This window comes from Marmota marmota, unplaced genomic scaffold, assembly GCF_001458135.2.
Source record: "Marmota marmota marmota unplaced genomic scaffold, marMar, whole genome shotgun sequence".
In the NCBI taxonomy this organism is placed as follows: Eukaryota; Metazoa; Chordata; class Mammalia; order Rodentia; family Sciuridae; genus Marmota; species Marmota marmota.
In genome coordinates this window covers 35,430,050-35,451,144 of record NW_025999977.1, presented here as the reverse complement: position 1 = coordinate 35,451,144, position 21,095 = coordinate 35,430,050, and the positions used below count along the sequence as shown (strand labels likewise).

At 37.7% G+C, this 21,095-nt stretch overlaps 1 protein-coding gene across 4 annotated transcripts in view; it reads left to right on the top strand.

The window, feature by feature from the left end:
- Positions 1-14,522, top strand: part of Ttc27 (tetratricopeptide repeat domain 27) — a 155,937-nt gene extending 141,415 nt beyond the window's left edge. For all 4 annotated transcript variants that reach the window (XM_015479784.2, XM_015479785.2, XM_048804572.1 and 1 more), the window contains 4 exons: positions 5,101-5,298; positions 6,564-6,675; positions 10,853-10,953; positions 14,287-14,522. In XM_015479784.2, the coding sequence (XP_015335270.1) occupies positions 5,101-5,298; positions 6,564-6,675; positions 10,853-10,953; positions 14,287-14,409 (534 nt within the window). In that variant the 3' untranslated portion in view covers positions 14,410-14,522. The remainder of the gene's footprint in view (positions 1-5,100; positions 5,299-6,563; positions 6,676-10,852; positions 10,954-14,286) is intronic.
- The last annotated feature ends 6,573 nt before the right edge of the window (positions 14,523-21,095 follow it).

Below are 21,095 nucleotides of genomic sequence, written 5' to 3'. Positions count from 1 at the left end.
TCTGAAGGCTGAGGCAGGAGGATCATGAGTTCAAAGCCAACCTCAGCAATGGCAAGTTGCTAAACAACTCAGTGAGACCTTGTCTCTAAATAAAATACAAAATAGGGCTGAGGATTTGGCTCAGTGGTTGAATTCAATCTCTGGTACCCCCCACCAAAAAAAAAAAAGGACAAATACTATATATGATTCCACTTATATTAGGCACCAAACTAGCAAAAATCAGAAACCCAGAAAGGAAAATGGTGGTTGGGACTGAGGAGAGAAGGAATAGAGTGATTGTTTAACAGGGCAGAATTTTAGTTTTACAAGATGAAGAGTTATGCAGATGGATGGTGGTGATGACTGCATACATTATGAATGTAGTTAATACCCCTGTCCACTTAAAAATGGTTAAAATGGTAAATTATATGTTATGTGTATTTCGCTACAATAAAAAATTGGTAAAAGAAATCTCTGTAAAATCCAGGCCAAAAAAAAAAAATATTTAGACTATTTTATGATACACCAAATGAACTCCAAATGGGCTAAATATATGCCAGTTTTTTTTAATCTCATAGAAAAATTAGGAATAGAAGTGGATACTTACCAAAGTTCTTGAACTCTGAAGCAGTAGAAGAAAACTGGAAGGAATTTTTATGACCGCATTAAAAAAATATGTGACAAAATATTTGTAACAAATAAGAAAGGCAAAAAGCTAATAATATCCTTATTATATAGAGTTAACATCTGCTTCAGGAATGAAATGGAATTGTATCGAGAATGTAGGAACAGATTCAAGTAGGTATGAGAATTTAGTACATGATAATGATGGCATTTTAAATCTGTGTGTAAAAATAGAACATTCAATATGTTTTAGAATAGTTGGCCCAAACGTTTGAGATGAAAAGCTAAAGCTCTGCCTTACTTCTTAAACCAAAATGAATTCAGATGGATAAAATATTTAAGTTGGAGTTCCTTGAGAAGCAGAATTATGCTGTTGGTAAGAGCACAGACTCTCAGCTAGACAGTCTAGCCTGGGGGCTTGCATCTCATTTTTGTCCATCACTAACTGTGTGACCCTGAGTGACTGACTTAACCACTTGGTGCCTCAGTTTCATAAAATAGTGTCTGCTTCACAGAATTGTAGATAAGATTAAATGAGTTAATACAAGTGCTATTTAAATGTAGCTGCTTTTGTCATCATCATCACAGAAAAAGTGAAACCATAAAAACACTAAAAGGAAAGTATAATAAATATTTTTATCAGCTGTGGGGTAGAGGAAATATGTTTTATCAGGACACAAAAGCCATACTTCAATAATGGAGAGAATCGAGAGATTTGATATTTAAAACTTGTACACATGGAGAAATAATGACTTATGATAATGACCAGTGATTGAGATACTGGGGATCACCAGCCATAGAAAAGATAGGCTGTGGCAGTGACATTTATTTTATTGTTTCCTGACCTGGAGCCAAAAGATGATTACTGTAAGTCAGCTGAGTGTCTTGGAAAGTCTTAGTTTCAATGTTTTTAATGTTTTCTTGGTCTTTTCACTTAAAACTGCTGTATAGGTTTCTGAGGGCTGCTGTAATAAATTGTCTCCCAATGACAAAAGTTTATTCTCTTCATTCAGTTCTGAAGGCCAGAAATCCATATCAAAGTGTGGACTTCCCTATTTCTCTAAAGAAATAGAGAAATAGTTCACCTAGTTCAGTATGACCTCGTCTTAACGAATTATATCTGAGAGACCCTATTTTCAAATAAAGCCACATTCTGAGGTTCTGACTGGACACAAATTTGGGGGGACACTATTCACCCCACTACAACTTTCATGCTCCCTTTCAGGGAGAAAACAGCTGTAGACATGGCTTAGAGGAGAGTGTAGTTGAAAAGGCAGGGAAATGGATCCAGCACCCTCTAGGAGCTACATTGGCCGCAGAAGTGCTCCCAGGCAAGGCCACAGAGCCTCGACTAACCAGCTAAGGTCTTGCTTTTAGCAGACCATGTCAGAAGTTTAGACCTCTCAGAGTGACAAGAGCGATATTAAGAACAGGGAGGAAGCTGACAGAAAGCTAGTGGAGCTTTTCTAAGACATTCGCTTATTCACATGCAGGAATCACTGGGAGACAAGACTGGAATCCCAGACCATGCTCGACGAATTAGGATATGAAGGGCCTGCTAGTAGGCTTTAGGGGATTGTGAAATTACCTGAAATACCATGAAAAAAATTTGTGTATACAGATCAGATAAAAAGTCAACTCGGCCTTTTCTTATATTTACCATGGATTAAAATTTGCTTCTGTAAATTGTTATAGTACAAATGAGGAAAATGTCACTGAATACATTTATCTCATGTGCTAACCTTTGAAAGTTATCAGTGTTTTCAAACTGCATATAATTAATTTAGCCACAAAAACCCCACTCTGGCCTGTGTCTCTGCTGCTTCTTGCCACAGTCTCCAGCCCCTCTCCTTGCATCCTCTTTGGAGACTTTACTGCCACCAATCTACTGCAAGTGCAGTAGTCAAGGTCTGTGTTGCCAGGGCCAGAGCACAGTTGTTGGTCCTCAGGTTACTCAGCCTGACAGCCTAATTAAGCACCCCTGATCTCTCCTTTCTAGAATACTTTCTCACTTGACTTCCAGAATTTCTCACTTCCTGCCCCACCAGGTGCTGCTTCCTAACCTCCTTTGCAACTCTTCTCATCTGCCCCTCTTGAGAGTGAGCTTAACCCTCACACTCTTTCCTTCCCATGGATGAGGTGGCCCAGGGGATCTCACCATTCCTTTGGCTTTGGTTCATCCTTCCTGAGGATACATATTTTGAAAACAAGTTAAAAGTCTTCCTCTACCTGACCTACCAACAACAACAAACTTTTTCCCTCTCAAATTGCCAGCACTGCAGCTTTCCATGTTCAGTGTGAGAAAAGCAAAAACTTTCTCTCTACCATCGACCCCTCAAGTAGGAGAAAATAAGGGGATGGGCTATTGGGTCAACCGTGAGATCCCAGAAGTAGCAAAGTAGTTCACTAATTTAGTGTGTTTCATTTTTACCTGTTAATAGCTATTTTAATAGATCATCCCTTTTAAAACATCTTAGTTCATGAAATGCTTGTAGAATAGAGCTGGGAATGTAGCCCAGTGGTAGAGTGCTTGCTAGCAGGTCTGCGAGGCCCCTGTGTTCAAACCTCAGCACCACCAAAAAAAAAAAAAAAAAGAGGAAAAAGAAAGAATGATTACTTGAAGCAAGTAGTGCATATTCATATTGTTCCCTCTGCATTGATATTTTCAGATTTAAAATCCACAAATGGGCTTATAATATGAATTTCATTACTTTTAGGGTTAAAACTACACGTGTAATTGCAATGTGAATTTACAGGCAGAGACAATATACTTTGTTCAAACAAGAGAAAAAAAGCACAACTGAATGTTCTCTTGTCCTGTCCACTTTTATTGCTATATGTAACAAGGACCACAAGTTTTAGTTTACATTCCTAAAAGCAATTATATTCATTCTAAAGGAGCCTCAATTCCACATTTCATGCATGGATCAGAATGTTCTCTGAGGAGACAGAACAGAGTGGTCAGTTTGATTTCATTTCTCTTAGTAACACTTTCTGAAAGTGTTGCATTCCCTTCAGCCTTTCAGACACAAGTGCTTATTCAGTGGGCACTATGGTATAGACACTGGTGATGCAAGATGATGAAGTGTAGTCATCTCCCTGAAGTTCACGGAAAGAAGGAAGATGTGGGCACCTGTCTCTTGGGCTTTGCTCCTCCAAGTGTGGTCTGCAGGCCATCAACATCAGCATCACCTGGGAACTTGTTAGAAATGTAGGATCTTGGTCCAGAATGGGTCAGCATCTTCACTTAGGGTTCTGAATTTCTGACAAGCTCCCAGGTGCTGGCAGTTCATGGAGGGCACTGAGCAGAATGGTCTTAGAGTATTTCAAACTCGCTCTTTAGATGGGTCCAGGTGTCTTCATTGTCCCCTATCAAGGAGTAAAAGATTAAGGATGTACTTTCTATGTCTCCAAGCAGCCATCCTGAGATCAAAACACCTAGGATAAAAGTGTTATCTTTATATCTTGGATTACTGTTTCATACCCGTGGCTTCAAATGTGTCATCAATTCTATTCTGATTGTGTCCCTACAGCTTCAGCCTAACCAAGTATTAAGTATAAAAGCATAAGGACTAGCTAAGAACAGGATAACCAAGAAGTTGCTAAATGGTGAGCTGACATGGGGTAGTTAATGGGAAAACAGATATTTTCTGAGCACCTATTGCAAATGTAGTAGCAATTTATCATTCAGTAATGAAGAAGAACCAGGACCCCTTTATTATTTTTAAAATATTTTTAGTTATAGATGGACACAAAACCTTTATTTTATTTTTTTTATGTGGTGCTGAGAATCAAACCCAGTGCCTCACATGTGCTAGGCACGCTTTCTACCACTAAGCTATAACCTCAGCCCCAGGACCCCTTTAAAAAGAGTCAGAATGTTGTCATAGCAGTCCAGGGGGAAATAAAAGAGGCCTAAACTAAGGAGAGTTTAGGATTCATAGGGAATGTTGAATCAAATCAGTTAGATGTGGCAAAATGGTAGAAAAGAGAATCTAGGTTGCTGCTGCAGGTTCCTGGCTCTGGGAACTATGTGGATACAAGCTCAGAGAGACTAGAGGAGGGAGGGGGCTGCGGGGTGTGGTTCACTCTTGGGTAGATAGGTGTGAGATAACAGCAGACCTGCCAGTAGGCACTGAGGTGACAGTCACGGACCCCTGGAGAGAAGCCTGGCTGAAGCTGTAGGGACACAATCAGAATAGAATTGATGACACATTTGAAGCCACGGGTATGAAACAGTAATCCAAGTGAGAAGAGGTAAGAGCCCTCCAAGGAGCCTGAGAAGGGACATCCAGAGAGGCAGTCAGCAGGTGATTCTATAGAGTGGTTCAGGATGGCTTGACTTTATGTTTTAAAAATGTATCAGTGATGTCCTAATTGGCCTCATGTGGTTGGTTATTCATTATCATTGTCTTTGTTGTCAGGTGACGATAGCTCTTTATTTTTGTTGCTGTTTTATGGTTTCTAGCTCACTAGTTTTTCTGTGCATATTTTAAGGTCCTTAAAATTCTGGTCAGGGCAGTGGTTGATGGGATGACTGATCGCAGTGGAGGTGTCGCCACCAGCCTCAAAGGGAAGCTGCAGGAGTTATTTGGCAGAGTAACTTCAAGAGTCACCAATGATGGCGAAATCTGGAGGCTGTATGCCCAAGTGTGTGGAAATGGGCAGAGTGAAAAGCCTGATGAGAATGAAAAGGTAAGGCCTCCCTCGGTCCTCCTGGCCCGAGCCTTTTGTTCAGCATGTGTGCAGTAGACCTGCTTTTTTGAGGGGTGGAAGAAGAGTTTAATAATCTTAAAGATACAATCAATATGCTCAGATCAGTTTTGATTTAGTCTTTTACATAAGCACTTTGAATTGTGTGCAGGTTAGGACTTGTTACAGTCATCTTTTGACTTTTCATGAAGTTTTCTGATGTAACTGCTGTTACCTGCAAAATGGGTCTCTAACTTGCTACCCCTGTTGGGTCTGCAGAAAACAGCTGGCTCTTGTTCCTTGTTCTGCACCCCTTTAACAGGCTCATTGCTAAAGACTTAGGCAGACTGGAACAAGGACAGAAAGACTGTTGAGATCTGAGGCAGGGACTATAAAGGGGAAAAATAAGGGACTAGATAAGTAGATTGAAGAAGAACTTATAAAGTCTAACATAATGCTTTGTAAAGGTTGTCTTGCCCCTTTCTCACAAGGGCAATAGAAGGCCAGTTGTACTGTTAGCCTCTTATCTCTGAACCTAAAGGAGCTCCCAGTTTCCAAGGTTGGAATATTTGTTTTGTGTTTCTTTTCAAAACATCCACAACAAATCAAATGTACTCGTTGCGTGGGTTTGGAATTAGCCACGGTACAGCTAATCTATGGGATTCTAAGCCATTCTCTCCTCCCTTAGTGCACATAGCTGGCTTCTACCATTGCCCTGTCAACCCTGAGAAAACATCCCATGCGTGCATGCACACACTCCTACTTTCTGTCCTTCCATTTCTTCTTGAATTATGTACTCTCTTGGAATTAAGGGTCTGAATTCTCTGATCTATGACTTCTGCCTTGAGTTGGCAAGAAAATGAAAGAGAGTGTCTTAAGCTTAAGTGAGATCACATACCTACCAGCAGCTCCATAGTTTTTACCACGTTCACTCCTCATTCTCTAAACAGGTTTCTTAAGCTGAGAGTTATAAATGATGAAGAAATCTGTACACTGCTTACAGATTTGAAGTATGACCTTTATATTTTTTGGTTTCAGGGAATCAAATAACATAGATAGACATCTAGATGCAGCCATTGATTTCTTGTAATTGCTTATTGCTGTTGGGTGTGCATTGTTGCCCCGTCTTTGAGAATAATAAAGACTGTACTATACAGTGCAGATGCTGGTTTTTCAAGTTTGGAATTAGTTCCATATGACTTCCAGGAAACAATTTGAAATGTGAATTCTACTTATTAGTCTAAATATTGTTCTTTCTTTTTCCTTAGGCATTCCAGTGTCTCTCGAAGGCATACAAGTGTGACACACAGTCCAGTTGTTGGGAAAAAGATATTACATCATTTAAGGAAGTTGTTCAGAGAGCCTTAGGACTTGCACATGGTATTTGATTTCCATAGCCTATTTTAATGTATTTTTTACTGATTAAAAAAAAGGTGGTAGTTAAAAAGCAAAGTTCCATTGTAAGTAATCTTAGATGATTTCATTATATTAAAATTTATTCTTAATTCAGAAAACATAGACCAGCTACTTTGAAGTAGGTACTCTGGAGCAATTAGAAGAAACAGGGTAGAGGCTTAAGCACAAAATACTGTTTGAATAAATGGTAGGAATTAGAAACTTTTGTGGAGATGCAAAATACCTTTTCAGCTATAAATAACCTTCACTCCACACAGTCTGTATTGATTATGTAGTACTAAGGAAATCTGTTAACTTTTTCTTGACTCATATTCTTCATTTAGAAATAAAAATATTTATTCATAAAAATATGTAGATCTCTGAAGTACTTAGCAATATACAAAGAGCTAAAAGGAAATGTAAAATGCAATCCAGTCCCTATCTTTAGCAAATTTAGAGAGTATAATTTGAAGGGTGGCTGGCCTCACAAAAAGTGTTTGCCTAATAGTTTAGTTAAAGACCACTTTTAATTATTTGCATTAATGAAAAAAATACCAGGTAAATGTAGTAATTCATTTTTATGTTTACATTTGAATATTAGTGTGTGATGTTCTGGTTCCAATGAAATAGCAAAGTCCCATTGTTAGGAACTAAAAGAAAAGGACATGAACCTATCCTAAAGTCTTCCTGCTTCTCTGCTTTAACTTCTTCCTGTCACTAATAGTGACAGCAAATAGAGAGCCACCAAGGCACAATGAAAAGGGCAGAGCTTCACAATCTGGAAGACTAAAGCTCCAGGACCACTCTGCTGTGTGCTTGCTAGGTGACTTCAGTGACTTAACTTCGCTGAACCTTAGTTTATTGCAGGTAAAATCGGGGTAATACCTCCCTATGGTTGTTAGGAGGAATAAATGAAATCATTTAAACACTTAGCATTATTTTACACATGATTTAAATATTAATCCCTTATCCTCCCACCCCTACTCACCCTGATTCTTCTGAAGTGAAGGATCTTGGGTTATATGATAAGGGCTCAAAACTAAAAAGAGAAAAATGGAGAACAAGGATAAAATTTAACTTGTCTATAAAAAAGTCCCAGAACACTCAGTTTAGAAATGGGCTTGGTAGTTAATAATTCTTCTATGGCCTCTCATATCTTTGACTAAAAGGATATAAATTCCAATTTCCTGGACCATTAGCTATTGGCAGATAAGGTAAAAGTGTTGAACTCTGTACAGCTGAAATTCTGTATAGAGGATTTGGAGGCAGTTGCAGTAGATCAGTGGAAGCACACTTTAGGGTGACTAGAGTTCATGTGACTTGTGCTGGCCTTATGGTGGCTGGGCTTAGAGGGTTCATGCCTTTTGCCTTTGGCATTTGTAGATACAAGGTTATGTTTGGGGAAACCTACACTAAGGTGTATTATGCACATAATTAGTAGGGTGGGATTTACTCTGAAGAATTTATCTACTTAAGCTTGCTACATCTAAACATTCTGTGAACTACTAGTTCTGTAAAAATCAAAGCCAAGATATTGTCTGTAATCACCAAGTGCTGGTATTAAACTTGTCAACTTACAAATATGCAAGTAAAAGCAATACTGCAGGGGGCAAAAAATCTTCATTTTTCAGCTTAAAGTTGATTTTGAACTTACGGCACCATTTTTCCATTAGGACAGACTTGAGAAAAACAAGTGTGTATTCTCTGAAGTTCTCCTTGGACTTTAATGGATTATGGGTTGGTGCTCCTACATTTTAAGTATATTTGAATGGAAGCTCACCTTTAGTTTCTAATATACTTTAGGTTATAAGGATAAATCTTAACCTTGTGTTTATTGCATTTGTGCACCAGTGTTCAAAGAAGGAGCTGGATTTCTGTTTTCTTTTTTGTCTTTCTCTCCACCCCACCCATGGTAAAAAGGAAATATAGCATTTAAAAAATCTTTGCTCCCTGTTAGGTTGCTGTTGGTCAGAGTCGCCATGAACGTTACAGCTTGAGTAAACATTGCAGTCTTGACGTGGCATTTGAGACCCATGTGTAACAGCACTGTCATTGTGTGCCCATTTGCATTGTCTGGGGATATTCATTTACGGTTTTTGTGATGCTGTGTTCTGGGAAAGGGTGGGCAAAAGCTCCTTTGTTCTTTGTCATCCTGGAACTTTCACAATAATAAATAATAGTTATGCTCTTTCTTTGCTTTGGGGTTTTTTTGGGGGACGGGGCAGGGATATGTTTATGCTTTTTAACTGTCTTCAGTCATGAGGTACTTCTCATTTGGATTTTCTGATACTTTGAAACAGCAGACGATTTCTTTCCTTCTCCTTCTCCCTTGCCCTAGCTCTGTCTCTATCTTTAATGCCTTTTGGAAATAGGATTGAGAAGGGAACTAATAGAATGTGTGTTTGTCTTTTTGCTCTTTCTTTCTCATAATGAAAATAAAAAATTAAAGAAATATAGTTGTGTCTGATACAAGCTACTAAGTATTAAACGGCCCAAATACCTCTACCATGGTAGTTACAACTTTCTCTATTAAAAGAAACAGACATAACTTTTTTTTTAAGAGAGAATTTTTTAATATTTATGTTTTTAGTTTTCGATGGACACAACATCTTTATTTTCTTATTTTTATGTGGTGCTGAGGATTGAACTCAGCGCCCTGCGCATGCCAGGCAAGCGCTCTACCGCTTGAGCCACATCCCCTGCCCAAACATAATTCTTAACTATCTCTGAGACAACTGATCTTTCTGAAAATGGGATTAACATTGCTAATTACCATGCATCCTTTCAACCATTAGCTGAGAAATGTTGAAGTCTAATCATTATTCTGAAGTAGGAAGGTCAAACCTAGCTCTTACTAACCAAAGAAGATGCTATTGATTAGTGACAAAACATTTTGCTAGGTACAGGCAGCCTCCACCAATTGATTAGAGTTTGCAGTGCAAAAAGAAATCTATTTTTCAACCATGGTCTGTGATCTAGAGTATAAAGCAGACTTTAAATACTTGTACTGTATAGTGGAGTTTTAAAACAGGATCTGGTTATTAGTCTGTTTGAATTTAGTGAGCATAGCTTCAAGGAACAAAAGCAAGAACAAATCAGTGGAGAGATACCAGGCATTATGTTTGTGCAGAGCTCTTCATTTGTTGTTTTAAAGTATTAATAGCTGGGCCTTTTGCCAGGGAGCAGTATGCCCCCTTCATAAATCCAACTTCTAGGAAAATGGGTTCCCCAGAATGCTGGAGGCAGAGTCGTCTGAGATGAGTAATTTCACTTTCCTGCCCTCCTTGCCGATGCCAAGTATGGTGCAGGAACCCAAGAACCTGGTTGTGGACAAATTCCCTAAATGGAAGACACATAGATGGTTGGTGTCAGTTCCTCCGGAAGCGTGCTATTAACTTCTGAGTACGGACATGCAGTAAGCATTAAGCTCTACATCCCTGGCATGTCACTTGAGCTAGTGTCATCAGCAACTGTGAGTTCCCATTAGGGACTTGACACCGTGGAAAGCTACACTGAAATATGTTGCATCTGTTTTTGTCCTATGAGCATACCTTGTTTTTGATAAGATTTTTTGTCTCCTTGCCTAACTTATTAGTCTGTGCACATTGTGTGTGTTTATGTGTTGATGAATTTAAGTTCTCTTCCTGGTGATCTATAACTCAACTGAGACCACTTATTTTCCTCAAAATTCTTCTTAGCAGTAAACTTCTTTCATAAAGAAGGGGGATAGGAGGTTATAGCTCAGTGGCAGAGCGCTTGCCTAGCATGTGCAAGCTCTAGGTTTGTTCCCCAGCATTAAAAAAAAGAAGAAGAAGAAGAAGGAGGAGGAGGAGGAGGAGGGAAGAGGTTAGGGAAAGTGCACATCATCATTATTTTTCAAAAGTAAAAACTTTCAGTAAAAACTTTCTGGCACTTTGTGGCTCAGTGCTAGAGCGCTTGCCTAACACATGTGAGGCACTGGTTTCAATCCTCAGCACTCCATAATAAATAAATAAAATAAAGTTATTATGTCCATCTACAACTAAAAATTTTTTTTATATTTTCCAGGTAGAAATATTTCTAAAGACAATTATCATAAATTCTAACTAAATAATTGGTTTTTGTACCTATAAGTTTTCATTGCCAATTCTTAATGGGTATTTTTCCCATCTTTATCTTGCAGTGGCTATAAAATGCAGTAAAAACAAATCCAGTCCCCAAGAAGCTGTACAAGTGCTTTCTTCAGTCCGACTCAATTTACGGGGCTTATTATCTAAAGCAAAGGTGAGAGTGACGTGAATTAATTAGAACTGTCAGATGGTAAAAAGTCATTAATCTTAGCTAACTGTTCTTAAGTCTTCCTTTACATCAAGGATAATTTTAGGCCACATTATATTTTAGATAACAGTCTCCAGGTGATTGGTTGTGTTGATGAGAATATTATTGGTCCCATGGCTAGATCGCCTGAACGTGAGGAACTTAGGAGTCTTTGAAATTAATGGTTATAATTAAAAATTGCCCTTCTATTTATTATCACTTTTACCAAGTATATGCTTCTGATGCCACTTGTTTTTTTTTAATTTATATATGACAGCAGAATGCATTACAATCCTTATTACACATGTAGAGCACAATTTTTCATATCTCTGGCTACCACTTGTGAATTTAATGTGTATTTATTTCAGTGCATATTAGAAAAAGCATTATTGGCACATCAAACCTACAATTTCATGAATATTATTGCTTATTTTTCATTTATAATAATAATGATAAAGTGTTTCCTTTTAAAAAGGTTGTTAGATATGTAAAAATTTGATTTAGATAAAACTATTAAGTTTATGCTAGAAGGATTTGATTTAAAAAAAAAAAACATTGTTATGGTAGATGGCTGTTTTGACAACTGAAATATGCCATTAGTTTACAAATTCTACCCTATGCACCAGGGCTGGGGTGGAGATGCCTAAGAATCACCCAGGGGGAATCATCTTTGGAAGATGATCTTAGACTTTGTGACAGCTACAGATCAGGTTTGGGATGGAGCCTGGAAATCTATTAGATTTCCTAGGTGATTCTAATGTGTAGTCAGGCTTGGATCATACCTCTGGAAGCAAAATTTAAAGAAATATAACTTCTTATACAATTCAGTACTTTGTTTTCTAATATTACCTTGCTTTCACCATTTAGTCTTGGGTTGCAAACCAATTTTATTTACTTGTGAGAGAAAGTCTGTGGCACATGGAAGCCATTTCTAGATATTTTAAAAAAATTTTATAGAACATTTCCAGAGTTTGTCTTTGTTAATTGTTTGATCTTTTTAGATTAAGGCCTTATTTTTGCCTCAGTAGATAATTAATTCACTTTCCCATTCGTATTTAGCTGAGCTATATTTCCTTCCAGCTTTGCAAGAGTGCTCTGCAAGAAATCTGCAAGAACACTCTTGAAAGGCAAGGAAGCAAGCTTATTCTGTGACTTCCAGATCTGGAGCTGAGTTTCCTGCTTCTGATTAGATCACTAACCCATCCATAACTGTTTCTCTCTGAAGGATGTACTCCTTCTGTTCCCTTATCTCTCCGCAAAGCCTTTTTTTTTTTTAATCAGTTATTACTTTTACATAAATTTGTACCTGCTTGGCTTAAATAGTGTTGTCTGTGAAGGTTGCAGGTACAATACAGCCTTCATATTGTTGTAAATTCCCACCCACTAAAAATGAGACCTCAGAACATCATCTGTGGCTGGCTGTGGTGGTACATGCTGGTAATCCAAGCAACTGGGGAGGCTGCGACAGGAGGATTACAAGTTTGAGGCCAATCTCAGTAACTCATTGAGGCCATAAGCAACTTAGTGAGACCCTGTCTCAAAAAAGGGATGTGAGTGGAACTGGGAATGTGGTAAGGCCCCTGGTTCAATTCCCAGCACCCCTCCACCAAAATTATCTGTTTAGATTTTCTTCTTATTAGATCCCGACCAGATCATCCAAAAAGTGACAAAAATTTTCTCCTAAACCTCCTTTGAAGCACCTTCTTGCGTATTATATAAATGGGAGTCTGATCGTGTGCCTAACTGATCATATTGCTAAACTGAATTACATTAAAAACACCACTTTTGAAGAACACTTTTAAAAATGGAAGTGCAATAGGCTTGGTTTACACAAATTTGTGGTCCTTTCTTGCCAGACCAAGGGCTTCATGGAAATAAACTCCTAGAACTTTTTTTCCCCTTTTAAACAAAGAATTGCTTTATTAATACAAACAGACATAACCCGTAAAGCTCCAAGAAATTTAAATAGACTCATCTAACAAGTGACTCAGTTCATGCTCTCCCAGGGCAGAGTGACTCCTCTACCCTTAGCACCCTGTCATTGTACAGGGTTGCTGCCAAGAGTGGCGTGAGGCCTGTTGGTCGGCGGCCAGGGAGCCTGGAGATGGAAACCCTGAAGGAAGAACAGATTTTACCTCTTACACTCAGCAAATTATTCATTCTTTCTAAGCTTCAGTTTCTCTCCACTTCCTCCTTATCTCATAGAGAAGTGATGCAGATTCATTATGATTTGCAAGCACTGTGATTCTTAGCTGAAAAATACACAAGATGAACTCAGATTAACAGGTGTTTTCTCCAGTGATTATGCTTTGGCAGTTCTTAGGTCATCCTGTTATGAAAAGCTGGACAGATCATCTAGTAGTGGATATATGGGCAAGCTAAATACATTATCCTTATTAAAACACATAGAGAGCCAGGCGCAGTGGTGCACGCTTGTAATCTCAATAGCTTGGGAGGCTGAGACAGGAGGATCAGAAGTTCAGAGCCAGCCTAAGCAAAAGCAAAGAACTAAGCAATTCAATGAGATCCTGTCTCTAAAAAAAATACAAAATAGGGCTGGAGATGTGGCTCAGTGGTCGAGTGCTCCTGAGTTCAATCCCTGGTACTAAAACAAAAACCAAAAGTAAACTACATAGACACCCGCAAGCACACACATACACACACAAACATATACATATACACACAATGGTCTGAAAATTCTAAAGCTGATTTTCTAGGGTGCCTGTATTGGCTCAGCAGGCAGTTCCTGGAGAAGCATTTCAGAGGGTTTTCAGCTATGGTAGCATTACTGAAGTATGTTGCAATAAACCTTCCAAGAGAATTCTTTTTCCAGGGGGGGCACACATTTATTTTTATTTTATTTTGTTGGGCTTTTTTGCTTTTACCAAATTTTTATAATCTTTGTGATCTCTGATGCATACATGAAAATTAATTTGCAAATAAGTAGCAAAAGGGTATGATTTATATGAATTTGAATATAAACTATTTGTTCTGCTTACATACACAGAAGATTTTTATTTGAATGAATGATGTTTGTTCACTGAAAAGCCATTGAATTACTTTGAAATGAATCAACAGTACTTAAGGAAATTGAAGAGCAGAGTTCGTTTGAGTTTATAAGTTCAGGCATATTACTTGGACTCACTGTTTAATTATTACAGCTTGTATATTTCCAGGATGGTAAACAAATGCTGTTATAGTATTATAAGAAAGGAAAAATTTAATTCTATATTTGTAGCCCTTTTATTTGAAAGAAATTTTCATTGTTTTGATGGTGATGCTTTGTTTTTTATGTTGCAGCAACTTTTTACAGATGTGACAAGAGGAGAAATTTCTGGGGATTTAGCAGATGAAGTAGCAGCTATGGATGCCTTGGTCACAGAGCTCCAAGACCTAAGCAACCAGTTTCGAAATCAGTATTGACTCTGCTGGAAGCATTCTGGAAAAGGTGCCTTCACCTTTTAGAGTTTCTCTTATACTGTATATATCTGAAACACTGAACTGATTTTTAAAATAAATTTCTGTTTTATGACTAACATTCTTGTTTTTGTGATATTCTCAAAAGTTTGCACGTTCTAAAGAACATAAAAAGATCCTTATTTCTTTAGGCCTTAATTATGGTTAATTTCATGATTTGTATTATTCTTGAGGTATTTCAGCACAAAAAAGAAAATAGTTTCCTTTTTAGCATAGGGTTTAATTCTCTGTCAGCCTAACATGAATTGGATCATTCCTTGGAAAAACAGTCTGAACCGGAAAAAAAAAAAATGTACTACAATTTGTGGAATCATTAGATTGGCTGCTTTATTAGTTTCAACTGCCTTTGGAAATTTAACATTTTATAATCTGTAAATGTAAAGTCCTCTGAACATTAAAAAGTCTTTAAAAAATTCTCAACAGTGAATTTTGCTTNCATGATACAAAGTAGATTTTCAGATAAATCTTTGCTGGATTAAATGAATTACAGACTGTTTGCTAGAATTAGCTTTCTCTTCTGAAGAAATACTGAAGTTTCCAATCTGTAAAATATACCCAAAAAAAAAAAAATGTACTACAATTTGTGGAATCAATTAGATTGGCTGCTTTATTGTCCAAGGGTGATTATCAAAAAAAAAAAAAAAGTGGATTTGGTGATGGAAACATTTACACTTGGTGAGATTTTATGTTTGTGTCAGAAAGATACGGGCTTGGCAAAATTGGAAATGTGAGCATGGTCTAACTTTTAAATCAAGAAAATGCAAGAGAAAAAAAATGACATACCAAATTACAATCCAATCATGAGCCACTAGTAACCAGGCTGTTACCTCCTCCTCATGGTGTATACTGCCAGCCCTAAAGATTTTGTTTAATAAGGTTATTATGGGTGAAGACAGCTATAAATGGTGCCATATTACAAAAATGCCTAAGTAAAATGCTTTCTCAGTAATGTCTATGGGAACAAATATTGAAGGCAGCAGCTGAGGTTAATAATCTTAGTACAAGAGTCATAGCGAGGAATTCTTAGGTTCCTGGCTTGGCTTGCTGAATTTTGGGTCTTATGCATAAATCACTCAACCTTGTTTTTTTCCATGTTCTTATTTATAAGATGTGAACAATTTCTATTCCTAGCTGCTTTATTAGTTTCAACTGCCTTTGGAAATTTAACATTTTATAATCTGTAAATGTAAAGTCCTCTGAACATTAAAAAGTCTTTAAAAAATTCTCAACAGTGAATTTTGCTTATGAATGCTCACCCATGCTAAGTGCTCTTTCCTTAAGCACCTACTTCTTTTTTCTGTTATCATACCAGCTTAAAAATAAAAGTTTATGTATGCCTCAAAGAACATTCTGTTAAAGAAGAGACCAGACTTGCGAGAAAGTCCAATAAAATGAGGTAGCAGCAGAAATTAACATTTAGGGTCCATTTAAATCTTTCTGGAAGCCATTGAGGAAAAGGTGAGCAAATGAATGATGACTGGATGGATAAAGCAAGGTTTTAAAGTTAATTCTTTATCAGTAGTGAGCTGTGAACCCAAGTAGAAAATGGGTAGGACAGAACTGAAAAACACAAGGATTTCAGGAATTAAGTGGAAGACTGAGGTAGAACTTCAAAGTTTTGGAAATTTTTAGTTCTGTTCAGTGTCCTCAGGGTTCAGATGGAAAGATACCAGTGATTGGGGTAGTCAGAAACCATGTTAACAATGGGCTGTCTCCTTTTAATCCTGTTCTGCATTGCTATGCTGGGTTGAAGTCTACAGGAGCTTCCCTGCACCCTCTTAACCATGGGATGAGCTATCCATGTCTCCTTTTAAAGGCCATAGACCTCTAAGCGTGGTAGTACACACCTGGGATGGCTGAGGCAGGAGGATTGCAAGTTTAAGGCCAGCCTGGGCAACTTAGCAAGACCCTGCCTCAAAATAAAAAGTAAAAAGAGCTGGGATGTAACTCAGTGGTAAAGTGTCCCCTGGGTTCATTTCCCGGTACGCCCCTCCCCCCCAAAAAAATTAAAGGACATAGATCTATTAGTTATGTTTAATAATCTTATTTAGCTATTTAAATTTGAAGAAAATGTGTGAGAAGGAAAAACTTACAAGTTTTCTACCAAAATCTCATCTCTACCATCTGTGAACACTGAACATTTAGCTGTTTGACTTCCTCATCTGTAAAATGGGTGTTGATAATAGTACCTTCCATCAAGTTCTCAGTCTCAGTGATGAGACTGTGGGAGTTTTTTGTTTGTTTTTTTAGTACTAGGGATTAAACCCAGGAGCATTTTACCACCGAGCTGTACCCCTGTCCTTTTTATTGGTTTTTTTTTTTTTTTTTTTTTTTAAATTTTTAATTTTGAGGCAGGGTCTCACAGAGTTGCCAAGGCTGATCTTGAACTAGCAAACTTCAGCCTCTCAAGTCACTGGGATTACAGGCATGTGTCCTGTACCCAACATGATGCATGCATGTTTACAAACAGGTCTGTACCCTTTACTATAGTGTCTTAGTGTTTTGTGTCTGTCTATTGTTGCTAAATACCTGTGTTTCCAAATGCCTTACCTTTTATAAGTTTTGAGTTTGTTTTTCTAGTGGTACTTTCATTTTCAGGATTATTCTTTTGCTTTGTCAATTAGAAAAGTAGGCTGTGATCCTCTAACTTTTTTATTGAGTTCTTAGTTTTAATAATAATAATAATAGTAGTAGTAGTAGCTGTAAGTTACCAAGTTCTCATTATGTGCCAAGCACTATGTGTAGTGTCATCTTCCACTCTCAAAATGAGTCCTGCTAACCCATAAATCAAGTGTGTTTCTATACATCAGTGATGAATCTACTGAAAGAGAAATTAGGAAAACTACCCCCCAAAAAACAACAACAACTTGGAAATCAATCTAACAAAAAAGGTGAAAGACCCCTATACTGAAAACTACAGAACACTAAAGAAAGAAATTAAAGAAGACCTTAGAAGATGGAAAGATCTCCCATGCTCCTGGATAGGCAGAATTAATATTGTCAAAATGGCCACACTACCAAAAGCATTATACAGATTTAATTCAATTTCTATTAAAATCCCAATGACATTTTTCATAGAACTAGATAAAACAATCATGAAATTCATTTGGAAAAATAAGACACCCAGAATAGCCAAAGCAATCCTTAGCAAACAGAGTAAAGCAGGAGGCATCACAATACCAGACCTTAAACTCTACTACAGAGCAGTAGTAACAAAAATGGCATTGTATTGGCACCAAAACTGGGTAGATCAGTAGTACAGAATAGAAGACACAGAAACAAACTCACATAAATACGATTATCTCATACTAGACGAAGACACTAAAAACATTCGTGGAGAAAAGATAGCCTATTCAACAAATAGTGCTGGGGAGAGGAATTCATATGTAATAAAATGAAATTAAACCCCTATCTCCTCACCCTGCAAGAAACCGAACTCAAAGTGGATCAAGACGGCACTAGAACAGAGACCCTGCACCTAATAGAAAATGTAGGCCCAAATCTTCACTATGTTGGCTTACTTAGGAGCTGACTTCCTTAAAAAGACTCCTAATGTGCAAGAAGTAATATCAAGAATCAATAAATGGGATGGAATCAAACTAAAAAGCTGCTTCTCAGCAAAGGAAACAATAACATGAAGAGAAAGACTACAGAATGGGAGAAAATTTTTACCATATACACCTCAGAGCATTAATCTCCAGGATATATAAAGAACTCAAAAAACTTAACACTAAAAAACAAAACAACCCAGTCAATAAATGGGCTAAGGAACTGAACAGACTCTTCACAGAAGAAATAAAATCGATCGATAAATATCTGAAAAAATGTTCAACATCTCTAGCAATTAGAGAAATGCAAATCAAAACTACTTAAGATTTCATTTCACTCCAGTCAGAATGACAATTATAAAGAATACAAGCAACAATACATGTTGGCAAAGATGTGGGGGGAAAGGCATATTCATACATCGCTGGTGGAACTGCAAATTGGGGCAGCCACTTTGGAAAGCAGTATGGAGATTCCTAAGAAAACTTGGAATGGAACCACCATTTGACACAGTTATCTCCCTCCTTAGTTTATACCCAGAGGATTTAAAATCAGCATACTATAGTGACAGGGCCACATCAATGTTCATAGCAGCTCAATTCACAATAGCTAAGCTATGGAACCAACCTAGATGCCCTTCAACAGACGAATGTAGAGAGAAACTGTGGTATATATACACAGTGGAACATTACTCAGCCTTAAAGAAGAGTGAAATGAAGGCATTTGCTGGTAAATGGATGGAGCTGGAGAATATCGTGCTAAGCAAAAAAAGCCAAAAACCAAAGGCTGAATGTTTTCTCTGATGTGGATGCTAATTCACAATAAGGGGGTTGGCTAGGGAAGAATAGAGTTACTTTAGATTAGGCAGAAGGGAGGGGAGGGAGAATCAGGGCAGGAAAGATAGTAGAATGAACTGGACATTATTACCCTTATGTGTATATATGACTACACAACCAGTGTGATACTACATCATATATAACCAGAAGAAGTTATACTCCAGTTATGTATGATGTGTCAAAAGTGCATTCTAGGGCTCAAGTGGTAGCACGCTCGCCTGGAATGCATGAGGCACTGGGTTCGATCCTCAGCATCACATAAAAATGAAATAAAGATATTGTGTCCACCTAAAGCTAAAAAAAAAAAAAAAAAAAAGTGCATTCTAGGGGCTGGAGTTGTGGCTCAGCAGTGGAGCACTCACCTAGCATATGCGAGGCCCTGGGTTCGATCCTCAGCACCACATAAAAATAAATTAATAAAGATATTGGGTCCAACCAAAAAACAAATAGTAAAAAAAAAAGTGGGGGCTGGGGTTGTGGCTCAGTGGAAGAGCAGTTGCCTAGCTTGTGTGAGACACTAGGTTCAATTCTCAGCACCACATATAAAAATAAATAAATAAAAGTCCATCAATAACTAATAAAAATATTTTTTTTAAAAAAAGTGCATTTTAGTAGTCAGGTGTAACTAATGAGAACAACAACGAAAGAGTCCTGCTAGGTTAGTTTTTGATAACACTAGGAAACTAAGGGTCATAAACTGTAGAAAGAGAAATAAGCAAGATCCAAAGACTTCTAAAGTCTGCTTTTTTTTCTTCCTTGCTATGTTAAAGCTTCCAATAGTCTTTTCTTTCTAACCATGGGATACCTGGGCAATGTGCCTGTTCTCATTCATAAAGTTCTCCAGGAGAAATTCTGTGAGGTCTCAGTTGAGAATAGTCTGTGATTTATTATGATTATTTACTCTTTTTAAAAATTATTCTTAATAAATTCCTTGTCAGCATTTTTCCAAAGAAGTAACATAGTAAATGGGTCCTTAAGTGCAGAGGAATGAAAATAAACTCCAACGGAATAAGAGATCCCTTCTCAACACCCAAAACCCAACCACAGGAAGCTTGGAGAACTGGGGCCAAGTCCGGGAAGCAGAGCAGCGGTGTGTGTTGAGGGGTGGGGAGGGAACGGTGGGGCTCAACTACAGAACCTGAAATGGACTGTGGGACCCCCATTCAGAGGTGGTAAGCTTGGCCTTAGCTCAAGTGAAGCCTCAGTCTGATAGTGAGGACCCAAACATTGAAAGCGTTGGCTCCTTTAATTGTGCATTGAGACTATTCTTCCCATGCTCTACCCGTTTCTGTCAGACATGCTATTGGTGTGCCATTCATAGGTAGAAATGGAAAGCAGAATTGATAACAAGTATTTGTAGTAAATCCACCACCTTCCAGATTTCAAAGATATGACATAAAGGTCTGGCTAACTGGCACTGTTTGGGACCATTTATCTAAGTTATACTATATCTACTAGTTTAAAACCCTGGTGAGTCTGATAAAAAGTGTTTCTTTTCTTTTCTCCCCCATTCTGTTTTTCTAACATCCACGTCAATCTAAATTGCTGTTTAGATAAGGTAACTCTACTTTACTGGCCAACAGTGAGGAATAAAATCAGCTAAGTGGATACAACACACTTCCTTTCTGCCCGTTCATTTAACAGGCCCTATAGAGAAATGGCAAAGAACCTTTATTCAAATTGTGGGTGCCATGCTGTGGAAAACACAGATGGATTTTTCACAACATGCTGAAGTGCTTATAAATAGATAGGTTTCAATCAACAAGTAGCTTATTCAGGCATGTGCGCAAATATAGTGGCTGCATTCATTACACAGACATTTCCACTAATCCCAAGACTATACTAATAAAAGAGTAATCCCTTATGGGCTGAAGGTAATGCTGGTTTGCTTTTAACTCTTAGAGTTCTTCACAGTCCAAGTCCTAATAATAATTGTAGCTGCATTTGGTTTTCACCAAAGTAACTTAAAAGCTGAGCTTATCTTGAATTTTTTTTTTCTTCTTTATTTTAGGTTGCAGTGGCTTAGTAAACAAAGAGGTACTTTTTACTCTGGATATGTAGCCAGTAGCAAAGCCAATTATTTAAAAACCAGTTGTGTGTTTATTTGTGTATGTGTCCTCATTACTTCATGATGAAGCACTTTCTCTTTCATCCTGGTTAATGGAGAGTATGTGCTTGAGCAGATTCTGTTTTTTTCTATGACTTTAGGATAAATAATGGTAATGGCCCATTTTGAGAGTATCTGCAAGC